The 27,650-nt window shown below is 42.4% G+C and overlaps 1 protein-coding gene across 10 annotated transcripts in view; it reads left to right on the top strand.

Moving 5' to 3' along the window:
• The window catches only part of trpm2 (transient receptor potential cation channel subfamily M member 2), a 61,222-nt gene that overhangs the window by 19,818 nt on the left and 13,754 nt on the right, over nt 1–27,650 (top strand). For 3 of the 10 annotated variants that reach the window (XM_062976476.1, XM_062976475.1, XM_016992124.2), the window contains 16 exons: nt 818–939; nt 2,776–3,126; nt 3,656–3,793; nt 4,370–4,499; nt 12,221–12,366; nt 14,258–14,370; nt 15,674–15,887; nt 16,836–16,954; nt 19,198–19,330; nt 19,484–19,655; nt 21,529–21,703; nt 22,764–22,945; nt 24,640–24,772; nt 25,653–25,740; nt 26,180–26,267; nt 26,863–27,014. In XM_062976476.1, coding sequence (XP_062832546.1) covers nt 818–939; nt 2,776–3,126; nt 3,656–3,793; nt 4,370–4,499; nt 12,221–12,366; nt 14,258–14,370; nt 15,674–15,887; nt 16,836–16,954; nt 19,198–19,330; nt 19,484–19,655; nt 21,529–21,703; nt 22,764–22,945; nt 24,640–24,772; nt 25,653–25,740; nt 26,180–26,267; nt 26,863–27,014 — 2,456 coding nt within the window. Of the gene's footprint in view, nt 1–817; nt 940–2,775; nt 3,794–4,369; nt 4,527–12,220; nt 12,367–14,257; nt 14,371–15,673; nt 15,888–16,835; nt 16,955–19,197; nt 19,331–19,483; nt 19,656–21,103; nt 21,275–21,528; nt 21,704–22,763; nt 22,946–24,639; nt 24,773–25,652; nt 25,741–26,179; nt 26,268–26,862; nt 27,015–27,650 lie in introns of those variants that run through there. The other 7 variants (XR_010004694.1, XM_062976479.1, XM_062976481.1 and 4 more) reach the window with 7 other exon arrangements.

Here is a 27,650-nt window from a genome sequence, read left to right as displayed (position 1 = left end):
GATCTTCCTTGCATTTCTGCCTTCAAATTTTAAATGTATGTAAGTGAGCATAACGAGAACCAGGCCTATTTAGTCCAACATTCTGTTCACATAGTATCCAAGGAAAATACATTAGCTGGATTTTAGTGCAGCTGCAACTTCCATTTTGTGAGGGTTTGTAAAACAGGCACCATGATGGGGTGAGTTAACTGGAAAGGGCATTTGGCGACAGCTGACTGGCTGAGTCAGTCAGGAACCAGAATTCCGATTGGCGGCTGTCTCTAGCTTTGTGCTGAGGCAAACAGTTTTAACTGTCACTTTCATCTAGGAGAGGGAAAAGAGCAGCTGACTGGAAATTGGCCAGGAAGGAAATGGTTGCCATACTCTCCGAAGTCTGATTATTTATAAGGCAAATGAGGCACATTTAAAGGAAGTGTTTATTCCTATGTTCTCTGTGTGAATTCAGAAAGACTGTTATATATATATTGTTGCCCTGTTTGAACTTTTGAACTGAAGTAAAAATACCGTTACTTGTTACACACAAGCCTGAATGACATTTTATTGTATTGCAGGGTTAATCTTAATTCAACAACTGTGGTAAAGCTTCTATTTATCTATTTATTTATTTCTACAAACCTCAACACATTTTCCGCTCCAAAGCAACTAATCCAATTCTCTCTGATACTGATTGTGATATGTAGCCCTCCAGACTAGTAATTGATGAGGCCCATCTTCTATAAATGTATACTGTCCCCTTTAAAAGCCATCCACACACAAATATGTATTATGCGTTTATGATTCACTTTTAGTCCTGTTCTTATTTGCTCTGCTATTACAGCTTCTCGATACCGTGATCACTTTGGCCATGAGAACTGGGACCACCAGCTGAAGCTAGCAGTGGCATGGAACAGAGTGGATATTGCCCGAAGTGAGATTTTCACTGATGATCATGAATGGAAGGTAGGGAGACTGTAGATTATGTGTTGCCAATGAACATGCACTTTTCTGTCTTGATAATAAGACCAAGGAGTTGAAGTACTAGCCTTTCCCTGACTGCTGTCTTGATTTGAATTGGGAAGGCATCAGCATGATTTTGAATGCTTATTATTATTATTATTATTATTATTATTATTATTATTATTACTACTCCATTTTCTCCATGAATTGAGACCAAAAGTATCTCACAACCTTAAAGCTATACAATTTTAAAACTTACAAAATACAGAATATAGAATTAAAACAGAATTAAATATTAATTATTTAAACAAGTAAGAAACAATTAAAAACAATTCCTAAAACCATGCAGCATATAGTATTAGCAATTTTTTTAAAAGAAAAAAACAAAGGGGGAAGCTACACAGCAGGGGGTCAGAGTTATGCCACCTACATCCAAGGCATTGTAAGAAACAAATACTTTATCGGGTTACTGTGAGTTTCCCAGGCTGTATGACCATGTTCCAGAAGCATTATCTCCTGACGTTTCACCCATATGTATGTCAGGCATCCTCAGAGGTTGTGAGGTCTGTTGGAAACTAGGCAAGTGGGGTTTATATATCTGTGGAATAATGTCCAGGGTGGGAGAAATAACTTTTGTTTGCCTGAGGCAAGTATGAATGTTGCAATTGGCCAGCTTGATTAGCATTGAATAGCCTTGCAGCTTCAAATCCTGGCTGCTTCCTGCCTAGAGGCATCCTTTGTTGGGAGGTGTTAACTGGCCCTGATTGTTTCTTGTCTGGAATTCCCTGAACATTCCCCAGACATATAAACTCCACTTGCCTAGTTTCTAACAGACATCACAACCTCTGAGGATGCCTGCCATAGATGTGAGTAAAACATCAGGAGAGAATGCTTCTGGAACATGGCTATACAGCCTGGAAAACTCACAGTAACCTAGTGATTCTGGCCATGAAAACCTTCAACAAATACTTTATCTTTTTTAGAATTTGTGTGATTAGTAATACAAGCTGTCCAACCCAATGGTTGCAACACTGACAGCATAGCTATGTAGAATTCTGCTTGAGGTGAATTTGTGTCTTAACTGAACATTGATCTCACAGCTTACTATCCATGTAATAACATTTATGCTTGTGATAGCAGTCAACCTCCAGTTACATTTTGAAGAGGGAAACTGTGTTACCATGGAAGGTTGCTATCGCTCAAGCATAATTTACCCATGTTTGTTATCTTATCTCACAGGCTGGCATGCTGACAGAAGTTTGGCTTCTCACGTAGCCATCACATTGTGCTAGAGAGAAAAAAGCCATGCTTTGACAGCATCAGCATGCTCTGTTTACTTGGAGCTGCATTTTAGTCTTCATGTTTTGTTGAAGCATAAATGTGCACTTTTGTGCTTCAACAAAATAGAGATAGAAATACTGGAATGTGTGCTGCCATTTCCTTGCTCTTAGCATTCTTCCTCCTGCTTCCTGGAGTGAGTTGCAGATCTCTCCAGTGGTCACCTTCCATGTCGGCTGAGTTTTATTTCAGACTTTAAAATGATTATGCAGGGCATTGAACTTATCTTTGAGATGAAGTCTGACACCTTGGAGAGCTCCCCTAAAATTTAGACTAATACCTGGAGTAGATACAGCATCCCTGATACAGAAGCAGCCAATTGTAAGTGGTGCCATATGCTGTGGCCATTTCAAGCAGCTGCTTCTATTACTGCGTGTGCCATGTTTCCTGTCTTTGTGCTTCTTTTTCTTACTCCCTCTTTCCATTACCTGAATAAAACAGACTGGATCAATTGCCCTATATTGATGCTCTTGCCTTCTGGTTATTTTCCTGATCCAACAGCCCTCCGATCTGCATCCCATAATGGCAGCTGCTCTCATAGGCAACAAGCCAGATTTTGTGAAACTCTTTCTGGAACAAGGAGTGCGCCTGAAGGAGTTTGTGACCTGGGATGCTTTGATTTATCTCTATGAAAACTTGGCATCATCCTGTGTCTTCTATGGGAAGCTGCAGAAGGTGTTGCAGGAAGAGAAAGAGCGCTCAGCCTTCTCCAAAGCGCCCAAGATCCAGATGCACCATGTGTCCCATGTGCTGAGAGAGCTGCTGGGAGACTTCACGCAGCAACTGTACCCCAAGCCAAAGAACACCGAGCAACACCGTCTCTCCATCGCTGTGCCTCATATCAAGCTCAATGTATCGTATCTCCACATGCTAGCGGCCTCGTAGTGTCTGGGGATCCCAGCCCTGTGCCTTTATGGTGTAGAGGGTACAGGGCTGTTCACTCTCCCCTTTTCTGGACAACCAGCTTACAAAATAGGGGTGGAAATATTTGGCTATACAAATACTTTGATGATTCCCTCAGCTTCACTGAGCATGGCCAGTTGTATGGGATTGTAGGAATTGTACATTCAACCCTTTATATTTGTGGGCTTAACTTGTATGGATTTGATTATTCACAGATTTGATTAATTTGCTCTAGGAATCTCTAGATCAGTGGTTCTCAACCTAGGGTCCCCAGATGTTTTTGGCCTACAACTCCCAGAAATCCCAGCCAGAAATCCTTACCAGCTGTGAGGATTTCTGGGAGTTGGAGGCCAAAAACATCTGGGGACCACAGGTTGAGAACCACTGCTTTAGATGATCCAGTGTGACTCTACGGCTAATTGTCAGAGCCATTGTTTTACAATCCAGATTTAATCGTAGGTTCTTTCTTCTTCCGTAGGTACAAGGAGTAAGTCTTCGATCCCTCTACAAACGTTCCCCTGGCCGGGTCACGTTTACCATGGATCCTGTGAGGGATTTGCTTATTTGGGCAATTGTCCAAAGCCGCAAAGAACTGGCTGAGATTATATGGGCCCAGGTAAACTATTCTGTTCTCAGACCTTATCCAGATAGAAGTTTTGGTCTTGTGTGCAATTTATTTGCAAAGCCTAGAAGAATTTCACTGCTCCTTCTATCTAAATAGTCCCCTAAATAGCAGTAATGGAGGACATCTTTTGCATGAGCTAAAGAAGAAGACTTGGAATTCGTTCTTGCTGAGGTCTTCCTATATCCAGACTGCTGTTTGCGACCTTATGTAATTGTATATTCTTCCATTCAAACTCTTACAGAAAACTAGAAACTATTTTAAAAATATAATTTATTTTATTATTTGCAAAAAAAAGCACATTCAATTCTATAAACCTGCATCTGCAAACTGAACTGCTTTAGCTGAGAATAAGACACAAATTTACCACTTCTGTGGGGACTAGGTTTTAGCTAGGGCACAGAGAAATCAGTAGGAAGCTGAGAGTAGCAAAGATGTTTGCTGATTAGCAATGGGAAAAGTGATCTGTTTTGAATCAACCGTCCAAGACAGAGGACTCCTGAAGGTCACACGGTCAACCTGGGACAAGAAATACTATGTTCTTGCTAACCTGAGTCTTTTTGGCAACAGAGCCAGGACTGCATTTCAGCAGCTTTGGCCTGCAGCAAGATACTGAAGGAGTTATCTAAGGAGGAAACGGACACTGACAGCACTGAGGAAATGCTGGCCCTGGCAGAGGAATATGAGCACCGAGCCATTGGTGAGTCTGGGCTGAGTTTGTAGACAGGTGAGCATACCCTGAACCATGTTTCTGAACCAGGTTTCTACATTCTGGACTGATTCGTTTCTGATTTCATCCTCTACCCTCTGCTGAATTTTTGAAACTCCCGGACCAGGAACTTCTCCAACCTATTGCACACTGTTATACTCCTATTTCCACATTGCCTTCCCCATCTACACTTTAGCACATGAAAGGCTAGATTCTCACTACTGCCACAAATCCCTGGGATTCAGGACTAAAATGTGGGGATGTTATATGTTTTTCCTCTGGCAGAAATAATATGAACAGTAGGAAAATGCTTAGATCAAGTTTGACATTTCCTACTTGATTCTGCTTTACAATTCTTCCATATTACTGTCACCACCACTGAATGCATATACAGTTAGAGTCTCACTTTATCCAACATAAACAGGCCGGTAGAACGTTGGATAAGCGAATATGTTGGATAATAAGGAGAGATTAAGAAAAAGCCTATTAAACATCAAAATAGGTTATGGTTTTACAAGGTTTTTATAAGCACCAAAACATCATATTATACAACAAATTTGACAGAAAAAGTAATTCATTACACATTAATGCTATTGTGATGATTCATGGGTGATGTAGTCCCGTTCCTAGTGCTGTTGTGACAGATGAAGAGGAAAACTTGGGTTTTCCACCATTTCAGCCAGTAAAGGAACTATCCCAGCCAGAAATGGAGCCTTTGCACCTGCAGGAGGTTTGTCTTCCAGAAATCTGCCAAACAAGCCCTGAGTCGAAATCTCCCCCTTTTTCTCGCCGTAATTATTATCTCCAGCAAAAAGGAGTGCAACAGGCTAATCGCAGGAGCTTGAGAATTGCAGCAAGCATTCAGATGATTAAGCCTGCTTCCATGAGAAATTTTAGGGAGTCATACATCTGGACACAGAGATTGACTTTCGTTTCTGATTTCCCAGAGAAGTGTTCTCTGGTGGGAAAACGAGGCCTATTTAGGTTCCTTGCTCCCGAAGGAATCTTGCGGAGTCAATTCGTCAACTACCGGAGCAGCGTGTGTGGACAGCTACTCCTGCTCTCAAGCCTTTGTTCCTGTTCCAAGCCTTCGTTCCCAGCCTTGTTTTCTCCCCGGATCTTGCCTTGTTTCCCGGACCTCGCCAAGTAATTACCACGGATCTTGTTCTTGCTCCTCGTTTCCTTGTTGCCTTGAATCAAGCTTTGTGTTCCAAGAATCAAGTTATTTCCTAGCCTTGCTCAAGTTCATGGACTAAAGGACCTTGTTATCTCCCCTCACTTGCTTGGCAAGTGAGTGTTTCGGTTATTGGATTACAACTTTGGACCTTAATATTTCATATTGGACATTGCTTCTTTGGACTAATTTTGACCTTTCCTGGAAGGTCTACTTCTGGACTATTCCCTATACTTGTTTTTATTAACTTTATATATTTCCTTAATAAAGATATTAGATAGATTCTGGCCTCTGTGTATGGTTATTGGTGCTCTGCAGCTTGGGTCGTGACAGTTTGACTCCGCCACCCTAAGCACCAATTAACCTAGGCCAGAATGTCTACCGGAGCCGGACCGGGGGCCCAACCACTCAGTTACACCATCGACAAGGATGAAGTGGACTGCATCCGTGATAAGCTCAATGCGCAGGAGGGAGAAATAAGGGGATTGAAGGAACGCGGAATCCGTCTCCCGGCCCTGGCGCTGCCAACCAAGTTTACTGGAGAAGCTTCTAAGGTTCATGTTTTCCGTCGCCAATGCCAGGCTTATCTAGAGGCCCGTAATGCCGAGTTTCCCCAAGAAGACATCAAGGTGGCGTGGATCTACAGTCTCCTAGACGGGCCAGCGGCCAACTGGGCGACGGCACTGTTCGACCAAGACTCCCCACATCTAAGATCAGCGCAACAATTCTTGGATCACATTAAGGCGACCTGGGGAATTGAGGACAATTTGGAGGCAGCCGGCCACAAACTCCGGCGCCTCTCCCAAGGGGACAGACCCATGTCCCAGTACATAGCCGAGTTCCGAGTGCTGGCCCATAACACCGGATGGAACGATATAGCCCTCAGAGGACAATTTCGGGAGGGTCTCAACATCGAGATGCTGGAGGAAATCTCCAAGGTGGATCCTCCACACTCTCTTGAAGCACTCATTGATCAATGTTTACGAGCTGAAGTCATGATTGCCAACAGAAGACAATGGATCCGAGGCCAGAGCGGTAGGACCGGAGCGAGACCTCCCGCTCCCACCGGTGTCCAGCCGCGTCCAGTGTGGAGACCCCCGCCACCAGCCCCATACCCCAGAGGAAGCGAGGAGGTGCCGATGCAGTTGGGCAATGTGCGTCCCAGATTAGATGCCGCCGAGAAGGCCCGCCGCCAACGCCTAAATCTCTGTTGGTACTGCGGAAAGGGGGGCCACTTTGCCAGAGAGTGTCCAGCCAAAGGGAAGCCCGCCGCTCGTCTGGCGGCGGCGTCCTCCATGGAGACGAAGACGTCTGAGGCGGCTGGCGCACAGCCGGCGGGGGAAGCCAGCGACCGGGCGTAGAAAGGCTCGCCAACCCGGTCAAGAAACCCACTCAAGAGCCGCCAACCGGGGTCCTATTTCTTCTAGTGGTCACCTTGTGGTCAGTAAAAAAAGGACCCGTCATGGTCCATGCCATGATAGACTCAGGAGCCACAAACAACTTCATTGATAGAGACTATGCCGACTCTCTGGGATTACAATATCACGACTTCAAGAACGCCCGTGTGGTGCAAGCCATCGATGGCCGCCCCCTCAAGACAGGTCCAGTAAGCCAGTGGTCGGAACCCACCAGAATGTGGATAAGGGAACACATGGAAGAGATTTCCTTCTTTGTTACCGAGGTTCCCCACTTCCCTGTGATTTTGGGAATTCCATGGCTGACACTCCACGACCCAAGCATCTCCTGGTCCAACAGAGAACTGCAGTTTGCTTCAAAATATTGCCAAAACCATTGCCTTGTAGCCAAGGTCTGCCATGCCACAGACGCTGAACCCATCATCACCTTGCCCAAGAAGTACTCAGAATATTGGGATGTATTCAATGAAAAAGAAGCCGAGAGACTACCCCCACATAGACCTTATGACTGTGCCATTGACTTGGTGGAGGGGGCCCCGATTCCGCGAGGACACCTCTACTCCCTGACTGAACCAGAGCAAGAAGCTCTCAGGGAGTTCTTAGAGACAAACCTCCGCAAGGGGTTTATCAGACCCTCTCAATCTCCAGCCGCTTCCCCAGTGATGTTTGTGAAAAAGAAGTCAGGGGACCTACGCTTGGTGGTGGACTATAGAGCATTGAACAATATCACTAAACGAAACCGGTATCCCCTGCCTTTGATCTCAGACCTCTTAGACCGGCTTCGAGGGGCTAAAGTTTACACCAAACTGGATCTTCGAGGAGCTTATAATCTAGTTCGCATCAGGGAAGGGGACGAGTGGAAGACTGCCTTCCAGACAAAATTCGGTTTATTCGAAACCCTGGTTATGAATTTCGGTTTATGTGGAGCTCCCGCAACGTTCCAGCATTTTGTCAACGATATCTTTCAGGATTATCTAGATCGGTTCCTGATTATCTACCTGGACGATTTTTTGGTGTTTTCTAGATCACAATCAGAACATGAGAATCACGTCAGAATGGTGTTACAACGATTGCGGGACCACGGACTTTATGCCAAGTTGGAAAAATGCGCTTTTGATCTACAAGAGGTAGATTTCCTGGGATATCGTGTCTCGCCACTAGGGCTCACCATGGACCCGGCAAAGGTTGCAGCAGTATTGGAATGGCGGGCGCCAACCAACAAGAAAGAGGTGCAACGATTCTTGGGGTTCGCGAACTACTACCGCAAGTTCATTCCAGACTTTGCCCGCTGGTCTGACCCAATCACCAGCTGCATCCGTGGGAAACAGCCTTTCCGCTGGACAGATCAAGCAGAGAAAGGGTTCCAGCAACTAAAGAAATTATTCACGTCCCAGCCAATCCTTCAGCATCCAGATCCTGAAACCCCTTTTGTCGTGCAGGCGGACGCCTCCGATGTGGCGATTGGGGCTGTACTCCTACAACCAGTGGGAGATCATCTCCATCCTTGTGCCTTTTATTCCCGTCAATTGACCGCACCAGAGAGAAATTACACTATTTGGGAAAAGGAACTTTTGGCCATAAAGGCAGCCTTTGAAACTTGGAGACATTGGTTAGAAGGGGCCAAATTTCCCATTGAAGTCCATACTGATCATCGGAATCTAGAGCATCTAAGAACTGCCCGCAAGCTAAATCAGAGGCAACAACGCTGGGCTTTATTCTTTGAACGTTTTAACTTCCAAATTCATTATGTAACCCCAGCCCAGACCAAGCAAGCAGATGCTCTGTCACGGAAACCGGAATACGCTGCAGGGCGCAAGGAGACCTTTGAGTCCCAGCTGCTACAACCCGAGAACTTTGCCACGCTCACAGTGGGAAACACCAAATCCACTCCCATTGAATCAACTCCCTCTACTCCAGGGCCCCTTTGTGCTCAGGAAATCAGGGCTAGTCAGCAAGCAGATGCCTGGGCACAGGACCAACTTCGCCAAGGACTACATTTTCCCTTTTCGCTTAAGGATGGGCTACTTTGCTATAGAAATCATGTTTACATCCCCCCAGGACCGGGCAGGGAAAAAGCACTTCGTCTGTGTCATGACTGCAAGCCAGCAGGGCATTTCGGACTATTCAAAACCATGCATTTGATCCTAAGAGAATTCTGGTGGCCCAAGATCCGCAAGGATGTGGAAAAGTATGTCAACACCTGCCCAGTATGCCAGCGCTCCAAGACAAGAAGGGAAAAGCCCTCAGGGCTTCTGCATCCCCTCCCTACCCCATCCCACCCATGGGAAATAATCTCTGCGGATTTTATCACTGATCTACCACCTTCCTGTGGATTCACCACGATCCTAGTGGTGGTGGACCTTTTTACCAAGTTAGCCCATTTCATTCCGTGATGGCCTTCCCACGGCCAAAGAGACTGCAGATCTATTCCTTCAACATGTTTTCAGATTGCATGGATTGCCCAAGAGTTTGGTCACAGACCGTGGGTCCCAATTCACCTCTCGTTTCTGGAAAGCACTACAAAAACTATTGGGCATAGACTCTCGTTTATCTTCGGCTCATCATCCCCAAACGGATGGGCAAACTGAGCGCACCAATGCCACTTTGGAACAATACCTTCGCTGTTATGTGAACTATCAGCAGGACAATTGGGCTTCCCTGTTACCGCTGTCAGAGTTTGCCTACAACAATGGGGTCCAGGCTTCAACTAAAGAAACCCCGTTCTTTGCAAACTACGGCTTCCATCCACGTTTCTTTCCTCCTGTCATTGAAACCTCAGAAGTTCCCGCAGCAGAGGACTGGCTGCAGGAACTCACAGCGGTGCAACAACTTTTGCTCCAGCAACTGGACCAAGCCAAAGAGGACTATAAACGCCACGCTGACAAACATCGCCAGCCGGGCCCCGAAATCAAGGTAGGAGACCGGGTTCTTCTGTCCACTCGCTTTTTGCCCTCCCATCGCCCTTGCCGGAAATTAGATGCCCGTTTCATTGGCCCCTATCCAGTGGTGGCGCAACTTAACCCCGTGACTTTCAAACTCCAACTTCCGCGCTCGATGCGCATTCATCCAGTGTTTCATCGCTCCCTGCTCCTTCCGGCGGATGGTGTGCGCCCTGATGCAGACCGGCCGGCCCCCACTCCTGTTTTGGTGGATGGGGAGGAGGAATTCGAGGTTCAGGACATTTTGGATTCTCGCTTTCACCGCCGCCGCCTACAATATCTCATTGACTGGGTGGGTTTTGGCCCCGAGGAACGTTCTTGGGAAGACGCTTCCACAGTCCATGCCCCCGATTTAACCCGCCGCTTCCATCAGACCTATCCCGCCAAGCCGCGGCCTCGCGCCTCGGGGAGAGAGTCCCAGTTTGAGAGGGGGCTTGAGGAGGGGGATAGTGTGATGATTCATGGGCCATGTAGTCCCGTTCCTAGTGCTGTTGTGACAGATGAAGAGGAAAACTTGGGTTTTCCACCATTTCAGCCAGAAAAGGAACTATCCCAGCCAGAAATGGAGCCTTTGCACCTGCAGGAGGTTTGTCTTCCAGAAATCTGCCAAACAAGCCCTGAGTCGAAATCTCCCCCTTTTTCTCGCCGTAATTATTATCTCCAGCAAAAAGGAGTGCAACAGGCTAATCGCAGGAGCTTGAGAATTGCAGCAAAGCATTCAGATGATTAAGCCTGCTTCCATGAGAAATTTTAGGGAGTCATACATCTGGACACAGAGATTGACTTTCGTTTCTGATTTCCCAGAGAAGTGTTCTCTGGTGGGAAAACGAGGCCTATTTAGGTTCCTTGCTCCCGAAGGAATCTTGCGGAGTCAATTCGTCAACTACCGGAGCAGCGTGTGTGGACAGCTACTCCTGCTCTCAAGCCTTTGTTCCTGTTCCAAGCCTTCGTTCCCAGCCTTGTTTTCTCCCCGGATCTTGCCTTGTTTCCCGGACCTCGCCAAGTAATTACCACGGATCTTGTTCTTGCTCCTCGTTTCCTTGTTGCCTTGAATCAAGCTTTGTGTTCCAAGAATCAAGTTATTTCCTAGCCTTGCTCAAGTTCATGGACTAAAGGACCTTGTCATCTCCCCTCACTTGCTTGGCAAGTGAGTGTTTCGGTTATTGGATTACAACTTTGGACCTTAATATTTCATATTGGACATTGCTTCTTTGGACTAATTTTGACCTTTCCTGGAAGGTCTACTTCTGGACTATTCCCTATACTTGTTTTTATTAACTTTATATATTTCCTTAATAAAGATATTAGATAGATTCTGGCCTCTGTGTATGGTTATTGGTGCTCTGCAGCTTGGGTCGTGACAGCTATGTAGTAATTACTGTATTTACCAATTTAGCACCAAAATATCACAATGCATTTAAAATATTGACTACAAAAATGCGTTGGATAATCCAGAACGTTGGATAAGTGAGACTCTACTGTACTTAATTCCCCATTTTTCTTAAACTATCAATGCCAGACAGCCTCACAGAGAATTACAGTCTGTAGAATAGCAGTGACTAAAGCAAGTGTATGAAAGACTAGAAGAAATATAGTTCAGGGGCCCCACTTACCAAGCTTCCATTGCTATTTATTTATTTATTTATTTGCTACATTTATATGCTATGCCAAGCCAGTGCTGAGCCAAATCCAAGCTAATGGTGTGCCAGAGTCAAAAGTGTGTACAGCCATAACCCAAGCGTAGGTAGTGTGTCCAGCACTGATACTTAATGATTGGTGTCACCCAGGACAAAAACAGACCAGTCATCATGGTACACCTCCCATTGGTTCTCCTATCAGGAAAATGGCCACCATAAAACAGAATTCAGCATACCTTTACTGTGCAGAATAAAAGCTTAGGTTCTGAAGGGCAAACAGCATTTTGTATTTCCATTGCTGAGAAAGACGTTTTTATCTGTCTGTGATGTTTTTATACCATGTAATGTTTATTGCAAACTTCACTTAGCTCTTTAGCAAATTTCATTTGGGGAAACATTGTGAAATTTCTTATATAATCCAGTACAGGCTCAGCCTTAACTACTGGATTTGTACTAAGGCTAAATGCATCTCAGCTTCTCAGAGAAATGCTGGCATAGAAATGAAACAAGAATAATATATATTTTTAATCCCAGTTTGCTCTTCTAGGTGTTTTCACTGAATGTTACCGGAAAGATGAAGAACGATCCCAGAAGCTCTTGGTCCGTGTCTCTGATGCTTGGGGCAAGACCACCTGCCTACAACTAGCCTTGGAGGCTAAAAATATGAATTTTGTGTCTCATGGGGGCATCCAGGTGTGAATTTGTTCATTTGCAGTGTTTTCACAACTGCAAATGCAATACATTCAGTTGGTTATGTATTATTAGTGCTGGACAAATGCTCGCCTGACTTCTAATAATCACACAATATGTAATTCTTACACTATAGATTGTCTTCCTTAGTTGCTGTTGTGTGCCTTCAAATAATTTCTGATTTATGGTGACCCTAAAATGACCCTATCACAGGGTTTTCTTTACAAGATTTGTTCAGAGATTCAAGCTGAGAGATTGTGACTTGCCCAAGCTTACCCAGTGAGTTTCCATAGCCAAATGGGGATTTGAACCCTAGTCTCCAAAGTTGTAGTCCAACTACTATACAACACTGATTCAAATAGAAGAAACAGTATTGTTGAGGAAACTTCACCCATGATTTACCCTTTAAATAGAGCTATTGCAACTATAGGAATCCTGAGTTATCCTCCCTTTTCTAGTCAAATTACTGTCAATACCTAGAGAATGAAACATGTTCAAAAATACTTTGAACAATAGGTTTTTTTCCAGCTGCTGCTACTGATGAAGAAATTACCTCTGTCTCTCCAATAACTATAGTTTCCATTGCTCCAGGGAGAAAGAAGTTCCATTACAGTACTTGAATTGTAGACCCCTCGCAGTAGAAATACAACATGGCCAATATTATTATTATTATTATTATTATTATTATTATTATTATTATTATTATTATTATTATTATTGTATGACACAGCAAACAAGATAGATATGCTGCATTTCATTTCACAAAATCACAAGTCAAACACTTCCCAAGTGTCTAGGACTGTGTGATGCATTTTCAGATGATGCGCGCAGATCCCAGCAGGGTGGCCTTTTGCAGTTGGCAGATCGTAATTTTGTCAATGTCTATTGTTTCCAAATGCCGGCTGAGATCTTTTGGCACGGCACCCAATGTGCTGATCACCACATTATTATTATTATTATTATTATTATTATTATTATTATTATTATTATTATTATTATACTTTTCTCCCACAGGTGGGACTCAAAGCGGTGAACAAATAGTAAAAAGCAAACTACATGATACAAAAAAACACAGCAACATCCCCTCAAGCATATAAAAAAAATGTAGCATATTGCATAACTACATTACATAATTATATAAATAGGTTTAAAAATAACAACATATTTACCAAGTGCAGGAGAATGGAATCTGCATGTTTCCAAAAATTGGAAATATTCCTTTTTTGAACTATAACTCCTTCAATTCAGCTCATCGTGTTGATTGGGATAGAGACTTGTAGGAAGTAACGTTTCTAAGCTCCATGTGTTACATGTTTGCCAACATTTCACCTTCCAAAATAGGTGAAACAAAAGTGCCGTCAACCCTCCAGCTTCCCTGAGGTTAAAAGCACAGGATTTCTGCACTAGTGGAAAACTGTATTTTTTCCCAAATGTTGTGTTTTTTTTACCTGAAAAAGCATCTCTCTGGGAATCTCTTGGTCCCCCAGTGAAGCTGTATGGAAAACTTCTACTTATGTTGCAATGGAGAACCTAGAGATTTCTAAGAGGCCATATTAATCAAATCCGCAAAGTTAAACTTGCAGATATGGAGGGCCAACTGTAATACATATCTGATTCCAAATGGGATGGCTTCTGTACTAATGGTTCTGTAAAGGAGAACCTTTCAGGAGGTGTTTTTATTACTCTAACAAGTAACAAGCAACACCTGCTGAAATTCCCTCTTCTGCACAACCATGAAAAGTACAGGAATCATCTCCAGTTCTCATTCTAGCAACCCCAGAGACATGAGTTCACACCTAAGAAACCCATACTGCTATTTTCACAAAATCTCAGTCTTCTTCAATAACTTGCATTGTTCCTTGTTTTCATGGTGCTATTCCCTTCTCTCTTGCAGGCCTTCTTAACCAAAGTTTGGTGGGGGAAGCTGAGTGTCGATAATGAGTTATGGCGAGTCATTGTGTGCATGCTGTTTTTTCCCCTCCTCTACACGGGCCTCATCACTTTCAGGTATTTGTGAGTTTGGATTGTGCTAACTATGGCATGCGTATTTCCATCTCATCTATAGTGTTTTAAAGACTCATCTTGCTTCACTATGTGTTGTGCAAGGCACAACATCACTGGATAACAGCCAACCATGGCCTAGCTTCATTCATCTTCTAGAGCCCTGTGGTTGCTACTCCTAAGATCAATTGAACTGGAAATTCTCCTATACTTATTGTATTCCATTATTTTGTAATTTATAGCCTTCCTCACAAGAGTTCAAGAAAGCCAATGATCTACGACAGTTAATATCACAAATTTCAAGTGTTTAAAGAATCAGTTATACAGTAGTTATCTTATATTAAGCCAGACATTAAAATGCAAGAAACAATAGAAACAGGAGTCAGACACTTATTTATTTCTTAATTGCCTGTAACAACATTATATATTTTAAAAATGGTGTCTAAAAGGAGTATTGATAGAATCAGGAGAGCTCTAACAGAGAACTCTTTGTATTATGGTTATTTATCATTTAATACAGGGTGTAGAAAAATGTCTGTGTGTGTCAGTTTGCAGAAAGTTCATGATTAAGAATGAATTTCTAGTATGCATTAATGCAGCGAAATACAGATGTATGCTATCTTAATGACTGAATATAGAAGTAGAATCAGTCCTACATATGTAAATATCCATACATGAAGCAACCACAGAACCATGCTTTCCAGCAATGTGCTGTTTCCATGTTAGAACCAGCTGTTTCCCTCTTCAGGTTGATGAAGCTTACACAATATGTAAATGTATAAATGAGATGAAGAGCAAAGGTAAAACTCAATCTGGCATCTCCCACTTTCTCAAAGTAAAAGGCCATGCAAGCAATTGGGAAACTTTATATGCAAGATGGAATAAGTTTGGCAGAGGAGTTCAAGCACACATCTATTTCTTTGCCTCAGGTGTGTAATTCCTCCGGTCTTGCAAGACAGAGCTAAGTTTTCTGAGGCAGAAATTTGGGTGGATGAAACTGGTGAACCAAGAATTTTCTAGCAGAATTCCCTACATCAGTGGTTCTCAACCTGTGGGTCCCCAGATGTTTTGGTCTTCAACTCCCAGAAATCCTAACAGCTGGTAAACTGGCTGAGATATCTGGGAGTTGTAGACCAAAACACCTGGGGACCCACAGGTTGAGAACCACTGCCCTACATCGTATTTCAGCCCTAACCACACCAGGCATATTGCTATGGAGAAGGCATGCAAAATTGAGAAGTGCTGGCTACAGTAACATGTCACTTCTCTCTTTCTTTTCCCTTCCTCCTTTCCATCTTTTGCTGAACAGAGAGAAGAGGCTCCAACCGATGACTTGTCTGAGCCGCTTCCGAGCCTTCTTTACAACTCCTGTTGTCATCTTCCACCTCAACATCCTTTCTTATTTCACCTTCCTCTGCCTCTTTGCCTATGTGCTAATGATAGATTTCCAGGCTATTCCATCCTGGAGGGAATATGTCATCTATTTCTGGCTCTTCTCCTTAGTGTGTGAGGAGGCACGTCAGGTACTAAATGGATAAAGCCTAAAGGGCTTGGTGTTTGACAGTGATGCTAAAAAGCATTGGGGTGTAGCTTCTGACTGCTGCCTTAAGACAGTCCTCCTTCCCCTGCAACCTGAGGATACTCCACACAGCCATATAATCCAGGATATCAAGGCAGATAATCCATAGTATATGCCATATAACCCAGTTCAAAGAGGATAATGTGGGATTGTATTCAGCTGTGTGGAAGGGGTCTTAGGTGCATCTAAATAACAACAACAACAACACTTTATTTATATTCCACCCTATCTCCCCAAGGGGACTCAGAGCAGATCACAGTCCACATACACGGCAAACATTCAATGCTGTTTGAACAGAACAGACAGACAGAAGGAGGTATGTTATCTTGAAGTCCAATTTTTGGTGCCTTGGAGGTTGAGCTCAGATTCAGTCACAGGGGGGTGGTGTTGCTCAATTCTCTGACGAAGAGCCATCGAGACTTCCTTCTTCCACCTTCCTCTTGTTCACCACATCTCTGGTCTTGTTCTTTATGGTGTCATAAAATACCTCCCCCGCAGTTTGTGGTACCTAATTTCTCTTCTTACAGCTCTAAGCTGTTTTCGAACTGCTTCGGTAAACAGTAAGCTGGGCTTAATGGTCGGGTGCTCACCCCGACCGGGCTTTGAACTGGCCACCTTGCGGTTGGTAGATCTTATTACTGCTGGTGATTTACCAACTGTGCTACAGCCCAGCTGTAGATAGTAGAATTGCCACCATTTGACACCATATTAACTGCCATGGCTCAGTGCTATGGGATCATGAGAGTTGTAATTTTATGTCCTTTAGCCTTCTCTACCAAAGAATGCTGCAATGATTCAATGCACAAGAGAGGGGGAAAGGGAACATCTTATGTCCAGGTTTTGTACAAAGATTCTTAGAACCTATCTGTAAAGCGATTTTTTATTTCCTCAGCTCTTTTATGATCCTGATGGGTTTGGCTTTTGGAAAATGGTTTCCTTGTATCTCAATGACTTCTGGAACAAATTGGATGTGTGTGCCATCCTAATCTTTATAGCTGGACTAACCTGCAGGTGAGTTACTATTACTGTCACACCACTTACGTTTCCTGGAAAAGGGACATAACGGAGAATATTTGGAAATTGTATTAGGATATTTGTTTTCTTTTGAAAATCAAAACTACAGCTTCCAAAAATACCCTGTCTAGATATGGATAGCTGTTTCATAACCCTTACTTTCTTCAGGTATTATGAGAGTAGAGTTATACTTATATCATATTTTCGTAATTATTACATAAAAACCAACTTTGTAATCACTATGAAAATGTCCAAATTATGTTCAGCAGACTGCTGCAGTTCCTCCTACACATTTTCCCCAGTTATTTAACCAGACTAGTATTATTAGCTTCTCTTGCTGTTTGTTTCTGATCAAATTCTCTTTTAAGCATAGGAACATAAATTTCACTTGTTTGTTCATACATCCTGGAACAAAAAATATAGAAATGTGGCAACATTTCTTGTGAAATAGAGGTTGTTTTTTTTCCACACATATTTTGAGTCAGATAGATTTTATGCAAAATGCAAATTTTATATAAAATGTTTTTGTTTGAAAGTCTCCTGATTGTTATTTGGGAGGGAAATCTCAGTGGAGTAGACATTCACAGTATAGTATGGCTCGGGCTGTGGCGCAGGCTGGAGAGAAGCTGCAATGAATCACTGCAATGAATCACTCTGACCAGGAGGTCATGAGTTCGAGGCCCGCTCGGAGCCATGTTTGTCTTGTCTTTGTTCTATGCTAAAAGGCATTGAACGTTTGCTTATATGTGTAATGTGATCCGCCCTGAGTCCCCTTCGGGATGAGAAGGGCGGAATATAAATGCTGTAAATAAATAAATAAATAGTATATTTTCTTGTCAAGAATGAGATAATTTGTTATTCCCTTACATCCCCATTTTATTTTTTTTAAAGCAGAGCTTGGAAACTTTTTTGGACTGCTATTCCCAGAGTTTCCCACCCAACAGGGGAAAGGCATTGCCGTACTAGCATGTCTTCCAACATTTCACAGACAAAAGCTGGGATATGTGGCAAGATGGGAAAAGTTATTAACAAAGAAAAAAAAAGCTTGAAGAGGCTGTAGCAGTTTGTTTTTGCCTGGATGTCCTGGGAAGAGCAACATTTCATGCCCTTCTCCTTGCCTCTCCCTCCTGCTAAGTAAATGCAAACTACTTTTGCACTTTGAACTCAGGTTGAAGCAACAGAATTCAGGGGAAAACAGAAGGAGAAGAGGGAAATAGAGATATTTTAGAAGTACAGTATCTCACTTATCCAAGACTCGCTTATCCAACGTTCTGTATTATCCAACGCATTTTTGTAGTCGATGTTTTCAATAAATCGTGATATTTTGGTGCTAAATTCGTAAATACAGTAATTACTACATAGCATTATTTCGAATTGAACTACTTTTTCTGTCAAATTTGTTGTATAACATGATGTTTGGGTGCTTAATTTGTAAAATCATAATTTAATTTGATGCTTAATAGGCTTTTCCTTAATCTCTCCTTATTATCCAACATATTTGCTTATCCAATGTTCTGCTGGCCCGTTTATGTTGGATAAGTGAGACTCTACTATACCGGTAGTTTAAAAACTGGACAACAGAGGATTAATTGGGACTGTCACTGACAAATAAGGACAGTTGGGGTGTATTTGCTAGGGATACTTAGGATACAGCTACACCAGAAACCTATTCTTAAGTTTCTTCCTTCATTTGAACACAGGCCAAGCGATTTTGTTGCTTCAATCCAAGGATCAAAACGTCCTACACATGTCAATCAAGTGCATAATAACCAATCCAGCTTGGTGTTTTGCCATATGCAGTACACTTTCCAATGCTGGGGTTGGCCCTTTTTGAACAACTACTGTTTGCTACAAGGACACATATTCAGTCAGGCTTCTTTGATCTGAATCCTTGAGTAGACCCACAGAAAGAATGGATTATTGATTGGTTTACCTAGGGCCCTTCCATACAGCCATATAACTCAATCTCAGGGCCCTTCCATACAGCCATATAACCCAGAATATCAAGGCAGAAAATCCCACAATATCTGCTTTGAACTGGGTTATCTGAGTCCACACTGCCATATATTCCAGTTCAAAGCAGATAATGTGGGATTTTATTCAAATGTGTGGAAGGGGGCCAAGTCCCATTCAGTCAGTGGGTTTTCTCTAGCTGGGAGAATCAGCGGTAGTGTCTGAGGAAGATTGTCTTTGTGAACATGGTCCTGACTTTGACTTTTGTTTCTTTTCCTCTTCCTAAGATGGATACCTGCCACTTTGTATCCTGGAAGGATCATATTATCTCTGGCTTTTACTATTTTCTGCTTGCGCTTGATGCACATTTTCACAGTCAGTAAAACTCTAGGCCCGAAGATCATCATAGTGAAAAGGATGGTGAGTTGTTTCCACTGGGAAGCACTTTGGTGGCTATACGCAGTCCCTGGTATATATTTTCTAATGGGGATGCCAGAGATGCTTGGGTGGATGACAATCACTGTTTCCATCATAAATACCTACATTTTCTGCTTTGTTTTTGTGGATTTACAGATGAAAGATGTCTTTTTCTTCCTTTTCCTATTGGCTGTTTGGGTGGTATCCTTTGGTGTGGCCAAGCAAGCCATCCTGATCCACAATGAAAATCGGGTGGACTGGATCTTCCGAGGTGTTGTCTACCATTCTTACTTGACAATTTTTGGGCAGATTCCTACCTACATTGACGGTATGGAAGACAGAATTGCCTTGTACTTTGGCCTGGCAAAAGCTGTGAAAACACATTTAGAGTAGCACACTGATGAAATTAAACATAAGAATATAGAGTAGTAGACATATTAAAACATATTGATTGCAAATAATATCCCGAGATATAGTCATGTTGGTCTCCTCCAGCATAAAAAGACATAAGGAATCCCGTAGTCCCTTGGAGGGCCCTTCCACACAGCCATAAAACCCAGTATATCAAGGCAGAAAATCCCACAATTTCTGCTTTGAACTGGGTTATCTGAGCCCTCACTGTCATATATTCAAAGCAGAAAATGTGGGTTTTTCTTCAGCTGTGTGGAAGGGGGCAGTGACTAACTGGTTGATTCTAGCAGTCCACATCACATGCATTTGATGAAGCCTGTGAAAACTTATACTGCAATAAACCATAAAGTCTTAATGTCCCTATATTTCTTTATGTCTTTTTGAAACTAAAATTTGTTTAAACTTTTGTAGAAACAGTCCTCTTCATCAGATACTGTATATTAGAGCTGGAGGCTTTGAATCTAAAGGAACAGTTAAAACAGGGAGATTTCAGAGCATGAAAAAACACTTCTCTTCTATTAAAGAGACAGTTACATTTCATAAAGTACTTGAATACCCTAAACACTCAAGTCTGGTTAGTACTTGGATGGGAGACCACTTACGAATACTGGCAAAGCCATTGCTGAGTCTTTCTTGTCTAAAGAAACATTTTGAAATGCACGGAATTGCTATATGTTTACCTGAGATTTGAAGGTGTACACACAGTTCTATTTGAATGATTGACACAATCACCTTTTTTTGCCCAAAGAGTGAGGGTTTTTTTAAGGGGGGGGGCATCTCTACTGTTGAAGTTATATTCAAACAGCTCTAAATAGTCTCAGAAGAATGGTTTTACATGACAAGATGGGTACCAATTCCATAATGTCTAAAAGAAGTACCAAGGAAGTAATACTGTAAATGAGTGGTTAGCAGGATACATATGGCCACAGTTTTCCCTCCACACACATTCCAATATTAATCATAGTTGTCTTTGAGGGTATGAAGTGTCCTGTCTAAACAGTGTTGGGTTGCTGTGAGTTTTCCATTCAAGTGGGGTCCCTGGACATTCCACAGAAATATAAACCCCACTTGTCTAGTTTCCAACACACTCACAACCTCTGAGGATGCCTGCCATAGATGTGGGCAAAACGTCAGGAGAAAATGCTTTTGGAATATGGCCATACAGCCCGGAAAACTCATAGCAACCCAGTGATTCCAGCCATGAAAGCCCTCTACAACACAGTGATTGTGTTGTTGCTCCATGTTGCTTGTCTTTACATGATGGGAAAATTGGCTTGGTGTTTAACCAATTCTGGTATTGTAAGAGCCAGAGGCCCTACAGTATGATGGGATGACATGCAAAGTTTTATACACCAACATTTGCCTCTCAGTCCCAAGGCAACTGCATTGCTGTGCTCCTCACTCCTCCTTCGGCTTCATTTGCTGCTATAAATAGCATTCCAAACAAGCAATCGCAGGAGACAAGCTCTTATCTCTCTCACCGGCAGCTCAGTTCAGCAGCAGCATATCTTAATTCTGTTTCTTAGTAGAAGACAGGTATGGTGATGTGACTCAGATGCTTGTTTTATTGCCAGTTTAAAAAAAACACTTAATATGTAGTTGAGTCATTCATTCTACCCTTTCAAAGGTGTTCATTTTCCCCCCAGTTCTCAACAGAGTTGGAAAGTATCTTATTATCTGATATAGATACGATAATTCAGATTCCTCTCAATAAGCAAAGAAGCAGGAAGGGATTCCACCTACTGCTTGGTCAACTTGGTATTTGTTGGCTTCATTGTGTTTTCTGGCAGGCGTTAACTTCAACCCTGATCAATGCAGCCCAAACGGAACAGATCCCTACAAGCCAAAGTGCCCTGAATACAATGGGCAGCCCCTCTTTCCCGAGTGGCTGACAATCATTTTGCTGTGCCTCTACTTGCTCTTCACCAACATTCTCCTCCTCAATCTCCTCATCGCCATGTTCAAGTGAGTTTTGTGCTTTAAGCCAGCTTCTACAATAATCCTCTGTTTAACAGTAGTTTCCAACCTTTGATCCTCCAGGTGTTTTGGATTTCAGCTCCTACAATTCCTAACAGTTGGTAAGCTGTCTGGGAGTTGAAGCCCAAAACAGCTGGAGGGCAATTATTTATTAGGAACATAAATCTTCAGTTATTTCATTATCATGTCAGAACAAATAATTTTCATTTCCCCTCTTCCCCAGAGTAAGTGTGTGAGCTTTAATGCATTTTTCAATAATTTTTCTAGTTTCCCTAAAACTTTTTCTCAACTGAAACAAATGTTTGGCAAATTTTGACTAATATGCATTTGTTTTTGCGGGAACATATCAATAATAATTTGGCAAAAACATTTGTTTGTTTGTTTGTCTATTTGATATTCCACCTTTCTGTCAAAATGGAATTCAAATGTTCCCAAATGACAAAAAATCTTGCATCATGTAAGCATGATCTTGATATTGTGTCTTTCTTACCAAAGATGAGAACATTTACAAGCATTCTTTACATTCCTGCTCCTTCCTGTTTCTCTGATGAGTGCTGGCACATTTTCCTTGAATATGCTTTTTTTCCCCGTGTCAGGAGCAACTTGAGAAACTCCAAGTCACTTCTGGTGTGAGAGAATTGGCCGTCTGCAATGACGTTGCCCAGGGGATGCCCAGATGTTTGATGTTTTACCATCCTTGTGGGAGGATTCTCTCATGTCCCCACATGGGGAGCTGGAGGTGAAAGAGGGAGCTCATCTGTGCTCTCCCCAGATTGGATTTGAACTGGCAACCTTCAGGTCAGCAATCCAACTTCAAGTCAGCAGTCCTGCTGGAACAAGGGTTTAACCCATTGTGCCACTGGGGCGCCTTGAATGTGCTAAACTAGTAGTAATAATTTCAGTGAGATGCATCAGACCACAAGGAATGCAAAGAGAGAAATTCTTTTCCTATATCATAGATATATAGGCGGTTGTGACCACTACAAGACAGAAGTAACTGTGACCACTGCAAGACAGATGTAACTCTTCCGCTCTGCCTCTTTCCCAGTTATACATTCCAGCAGGTGCAGGCACACACTGATCAGATCTGGAAGTTTCAGCGCCATGATTTGATTGAGGAATACCATGGGAGACCCCCAGCTCCACCACCCTTCATCCTCCTGAATCACCTGCAGCTCTTTGTCAAATGGGTCATTCTCCGGAAGCCAGCCACCCGGCACAAGCAGCTTAGTAAGAAGCTATATCACACTTTTTGGTTCCTCGGGGGTGTTTAGGGGAGGGCCTTTTCTATGCAGAATGCAAAATTGGAAGTTTCTGAAAAACCATCAGAAACAGTTTTGTGAGGGACCCACATATGTAGTTCATGCTTTCCTCAACCCAATAATAAGAAAGGACATTATAGTATGAAGGCAAAAAAGGAACACAGAACATTAGCCAGCAGAAAATGTGAGCTGATCCTTTCCATGGCACTGTGGATTGCTCTGAGTATTACCTTTCACATTATGACACTTGTTTTGAAATTACCGTTTTCTTTCTTTATTTCCAATATCAGTAAGAGACACAAATCATAATTTAAAACGTCAAAAGTGTGTTCCTCCATTGTGGGAGCCACAGTGGTGTAATGGGTTAAACCTTTGTTCTGCTAAACTGCTGACCTGAAGATTGACAGTTCGAATCCGTGAGTCGGGGTGAGCTCTCATCTGTTAGCCCTAGCACCTGCCAACCTAGCAGTTTGGAAACATTTCAATGTGAGTAGATAAAGATATACCATTTCAGCGGGAAAAGCAAAGAGACGCTCTAAGCAATCTTGCCGGCCACACAACCAGGAGGTGACACTGCAGGCTCCTTGGCTGGAAAATGGAGAAAGCACTTTCCCAGAGCCAGAGATGGGCATCCCCTCCAAAAGCCGGAAATGAAAGGAGAAGCCTTTGCCTTTGTGTTTGTGTGTCTCATTGTATATGACTGTAATGGCACTGAATGTTTGCCTATGTCTACTGTAAATTCTGTAATCCACTCTGAGTCCCCTGGGGGAGAAGGGCACAACATCCAGAGTTTGTAGGGATATTGTGTTAGAAGCCTTTATTCATCCAGAGTAATCCCTTACTGATTTGTTAATTCTACCACTGGGGCCCCTTCTACACTGCCATATAATCCAGATGATCAAAGCAGATAATTTTATGGCAGTGTAGAAGGGGCCTGAGACACCAGAAAAGGCTCGATTTAGGTAATTTGTGGGATGTTATTTCCACATATGGTTCAAATAGTTAAATCATTTTTTTCATGTCAGGAGCGACTTGAGAAACTGCAAGTTGCTTCTTATGTGAGAGAACTGTCAGTCTGAAAGGACATTGCCCAGGGGACGCCCAGATATTTTTTGATGTTTTATTATCCTTGTGGGAGGCTTCTCTCATGTACCCGCATGGAGCCGGAGCTGACAGAGGGAGCTCATCCACGCTCTCCCTGGGTTGGATTCAAACCGGCAACCTTCAGGTCAGCAACCTAACCTTTAAGTCATCAGTCCTGCTGGCATAAGGGTTTAACCCACTGCTCTTTTTATTCTTAGATAAATTTCTTAACGTAGCCCATGGTGAAATGACGCCTGTGTGTGTAACAGTTTTTGTAAAAATAGTTTTCAGAGCACAGATAAAGAGAGAAAGAAGAAAAAGCAAAAAGGATGAGAATTTAGGATATGGAGATGGGTTAGAATACAGAGTTTAAACTAATATAAGCTAACCATATTTTCAAAAATAAATTTTCTTAAAGTTGCTTTCTATTCATGTATAGGGAAGGCAATAAAATCTTCTGAATGTACAGGATAGATGGTCTTAAAATCTTTTAGTACACTAGATCCCAACCTGTGGCTGGTAAATTGAATTCCAAATGGCAGGGATATAATTTTCTCGTCTGTGTAATTTGACCTGCAGAAGAGAAGCTTGAGAAGAATGAAGAAGCCGCTCTTTTGTCCTGGGAAATGTACATGAAGGAAAACTATTTGCAAATTCAACAGTGTCTACGGAAGCAAAACAATGAGCAGAAGATCCAGGATATTGCAGAAAGGTGAAGCCCTTGCTTTGCTAAATCATGGGTGTCCTGCTTCTGGGAATTGTTGGAACACAAACTCATCATGGGAATTACTAACTCCAAGTCTCTTAAGAAAGACAGAAGATGTATCTACACCAGGCTTGAGCAAACTTGGGCCCTCCGGGTGTTTTGGACTTCAACTCCCACCATTCCTAACAGCCTTGGGCCCAAGAAGGGGCCTGAGGTTGTTAGGAATGGTGGGAGTTGAAGTCCAAAACACCTGGAGGGCCCAATTTGGCCCATGCTTGATCTACACTGTATAATTAATGCATTTTTACACTACTTTAATTCCAACGGCGCAATGCTATGGAATCCTGGGAGCTGCAGTTTGGTGAGGCACCAGCTTTCTTTGATAGAGAAGGCTAAAGATCATTTGTATTTTTACCTCTTCCCCTCCTCTTCTTTTCAACTCTATCTCTGCACCTGGGATTTTACCATAAACTTTCTGATTATTTGTGCATCTGGGGTTTCTATTTAATTTCCCTGCCATCTTCTCTGCAAATTTACTATTTTCTCAGTTCCCGTTCTGTATGCCTTAGTGGCTTGTCTTGTTTTGCTGACCTCTTTCTGTCTAAAATTAATGCATTTGTTCATTTGGAGCTGCTGATTGGAGGACAGTCTTTCCAGTCTTGTTTCTATTTTGAATGGTGGACGTCTTTCAGAACAAAGCAATCCAGCATCTTTTTTTAGTTCATTAGCCTGTAAATTATTCATTATTTTATCTGTGTTTTATTGTATTTTGAATATTAGAGGAGGTGGAAGAGATAGTTCTGTAGGTTATACCACCAAAGTAATGAATTCAGAATGGTCTTCTCTTCTGTCTTGACCTCCAGTGAGTAGTTTTCTTTTTTTCCAGAATGGATAAACTGACAGAAATGCTGGATTGTGATCAGGTGAAAAGGACAGGGCTGGTGGAGCAGAAGTTGACATATCTGGAAGAGCAGGTAAGTTTGTCAAATTTGTGGAAGTAGTGTCAGAACATAGGTGGTAATAACTTATAATAATAACTTGTACCTCGTCTCCATGTCCCCGAAGGGACTCGGGGCAGCTTACATATGGCACAAGGTGCCTAAAACTATGTGTTTTGATAGATACACTTCCCATAAATTCTCACCAGTATTCTAGCTTAGTCAGATTAGCATTGTATGGCAGACACAGCTTGAGGGCTAGTCATTATGGAGTATTATGGTTAATTTTGGTTGGGTCATGGAGATCGCTAGCTGGAAAAGAAGTTAGACCTATACATAAGTCAGCAGTAAGAAAACTAACATTTTCTTTTGGGACTCAACACAATAGTCTTATCACCTTCCTTCCTGTCAACCATTTTCAGAGCAGAATTGCTAGTTGGTTACTGCAGTCAATAACAAGTTTGCTTCTCTCTAGTCCTTCCAGTTTGCAAAGGCACTTCGGTGGGTTGTTCAATCACTGTCCAGCAGTGGATTTGGATCAGAGGAAGATACTCCTGTCATAGGTATGTCTGACTGCAAATAAGTGAATCTGAAGATTTCTTACAGAATATTTTATACTTTGGTTATGATACTTAATCACAAAATACATATACCCATGTCATATCAACTTTTCCGGAAATATTCACAAATGACACACTCCTCCTTCTGCAGTGTATGATGTATTTCACATACCCTTCCTGTATAGAGCTGTATTTCACATACCCTTCCTGCATAAGTGAAGTGTTTCCATCACTGAAGCCTGAATAAAGAAAATATAACAGAAAATGTGCTTGAGATGCCCTGCAACAAACTGCTTATTCAACTCAGTTTCTGGGAGATGTGTGGATCTAAGTTGAGAAACAGTATAAGGCAGTGATTCTCAAATCTTTTACCCAGTCACCCTCTTCACTACATGCAGATATTGTGTGCCTGCTCTTTGACATTGTTATGTCACAGTGTACACAATTACTCTGGGTACATCTGCAGTGTAGAATTAATACAGTTTGACAGTATCTTTAATTGTCATGTCCAAACCAGTCAGACAAACAGACACATGGCACTGTGAAATCCACAGACTGATTATGAGTTGTATGAAAAGGCCTTTTTGTTTTCATTTAGTCCCCAGTAAAGCCCCTGAGATGAAGGAATCTCCTGAAGATGAAGTCCCAGAATCTTTCCATGCCCTGTACCATGTGAGTGCACGGCACCTCTTGTATCCAACCTCCAATGCTATCCGCTTTCCTGTGCCAGATGAGAAAGTGCCATGGGAGGTAGGAGTCTTGCATTCTTCAGGAACATGCTCTAGTTCCACCAGAAAGGAAAGAGCAGTGCCAAGAACAGGAGTCTGTGCCTATTATTACGCACGTCTTAGGACCTAGTTATACTTCATATCAATTCCCTGTCTCCAGAGAATGCTCAGAATAATAGTTCAGCAAGATGGAGGTAGAGAGTCAATATGATTAAGTAGTTTTAGTTTTGAGACTGATTCAGGGAGACTATGGGTTGATTGTGTGTGCCTTCAAGTTGTTCACCTTGATGCAGTTTTACACTACTTTAATTACATTGGTTCAATGCTACACCTTGAGTCCCAGTTTTTGGAGAAAAGTGGGATATAAATCAAATAAATAAATAAAATGCATTCTTATTTCACATTGCAACAATCAAATACAATCAGGCACCATTTTAAAATGTATATGTTTATGTGTGTGTATATATGGGCAGACAGACAGGTAGGGTGGGTGTGCATCTTTTGATACAGATATGCTCTTATGTCCAGGCGCAACCACACTGGAAGGCTATGGGTGCATCTACAGTGTAAAAGTAATGCAGTTTGACAGCACCTTATAACTGCCATGTATGTAATCCTGTGATTTGTAGTTTGATGAGGCACCAGCACTTTTTGACAG

This window comes from Anolis carolinensis, chromosome 3, assembly GCF_035594765.1.
Source record: "Anolis carolinensis isolate JA03-04 chromosome 3, rAnoCar3.1.pri, whole genome shotgun sequence".
Taxonomy (NCBI): Eukaryota; Metazoa; Chordata; class Lepidosauria; order Squamata; family Dactyloidae; genus Anolis; species Anolis carolinensis.
The sequence above is the reverse complement of the archived record's forward strand: the minus strand, read 5'-3'. Positions and strand labels throughout refer to the sequence as shown.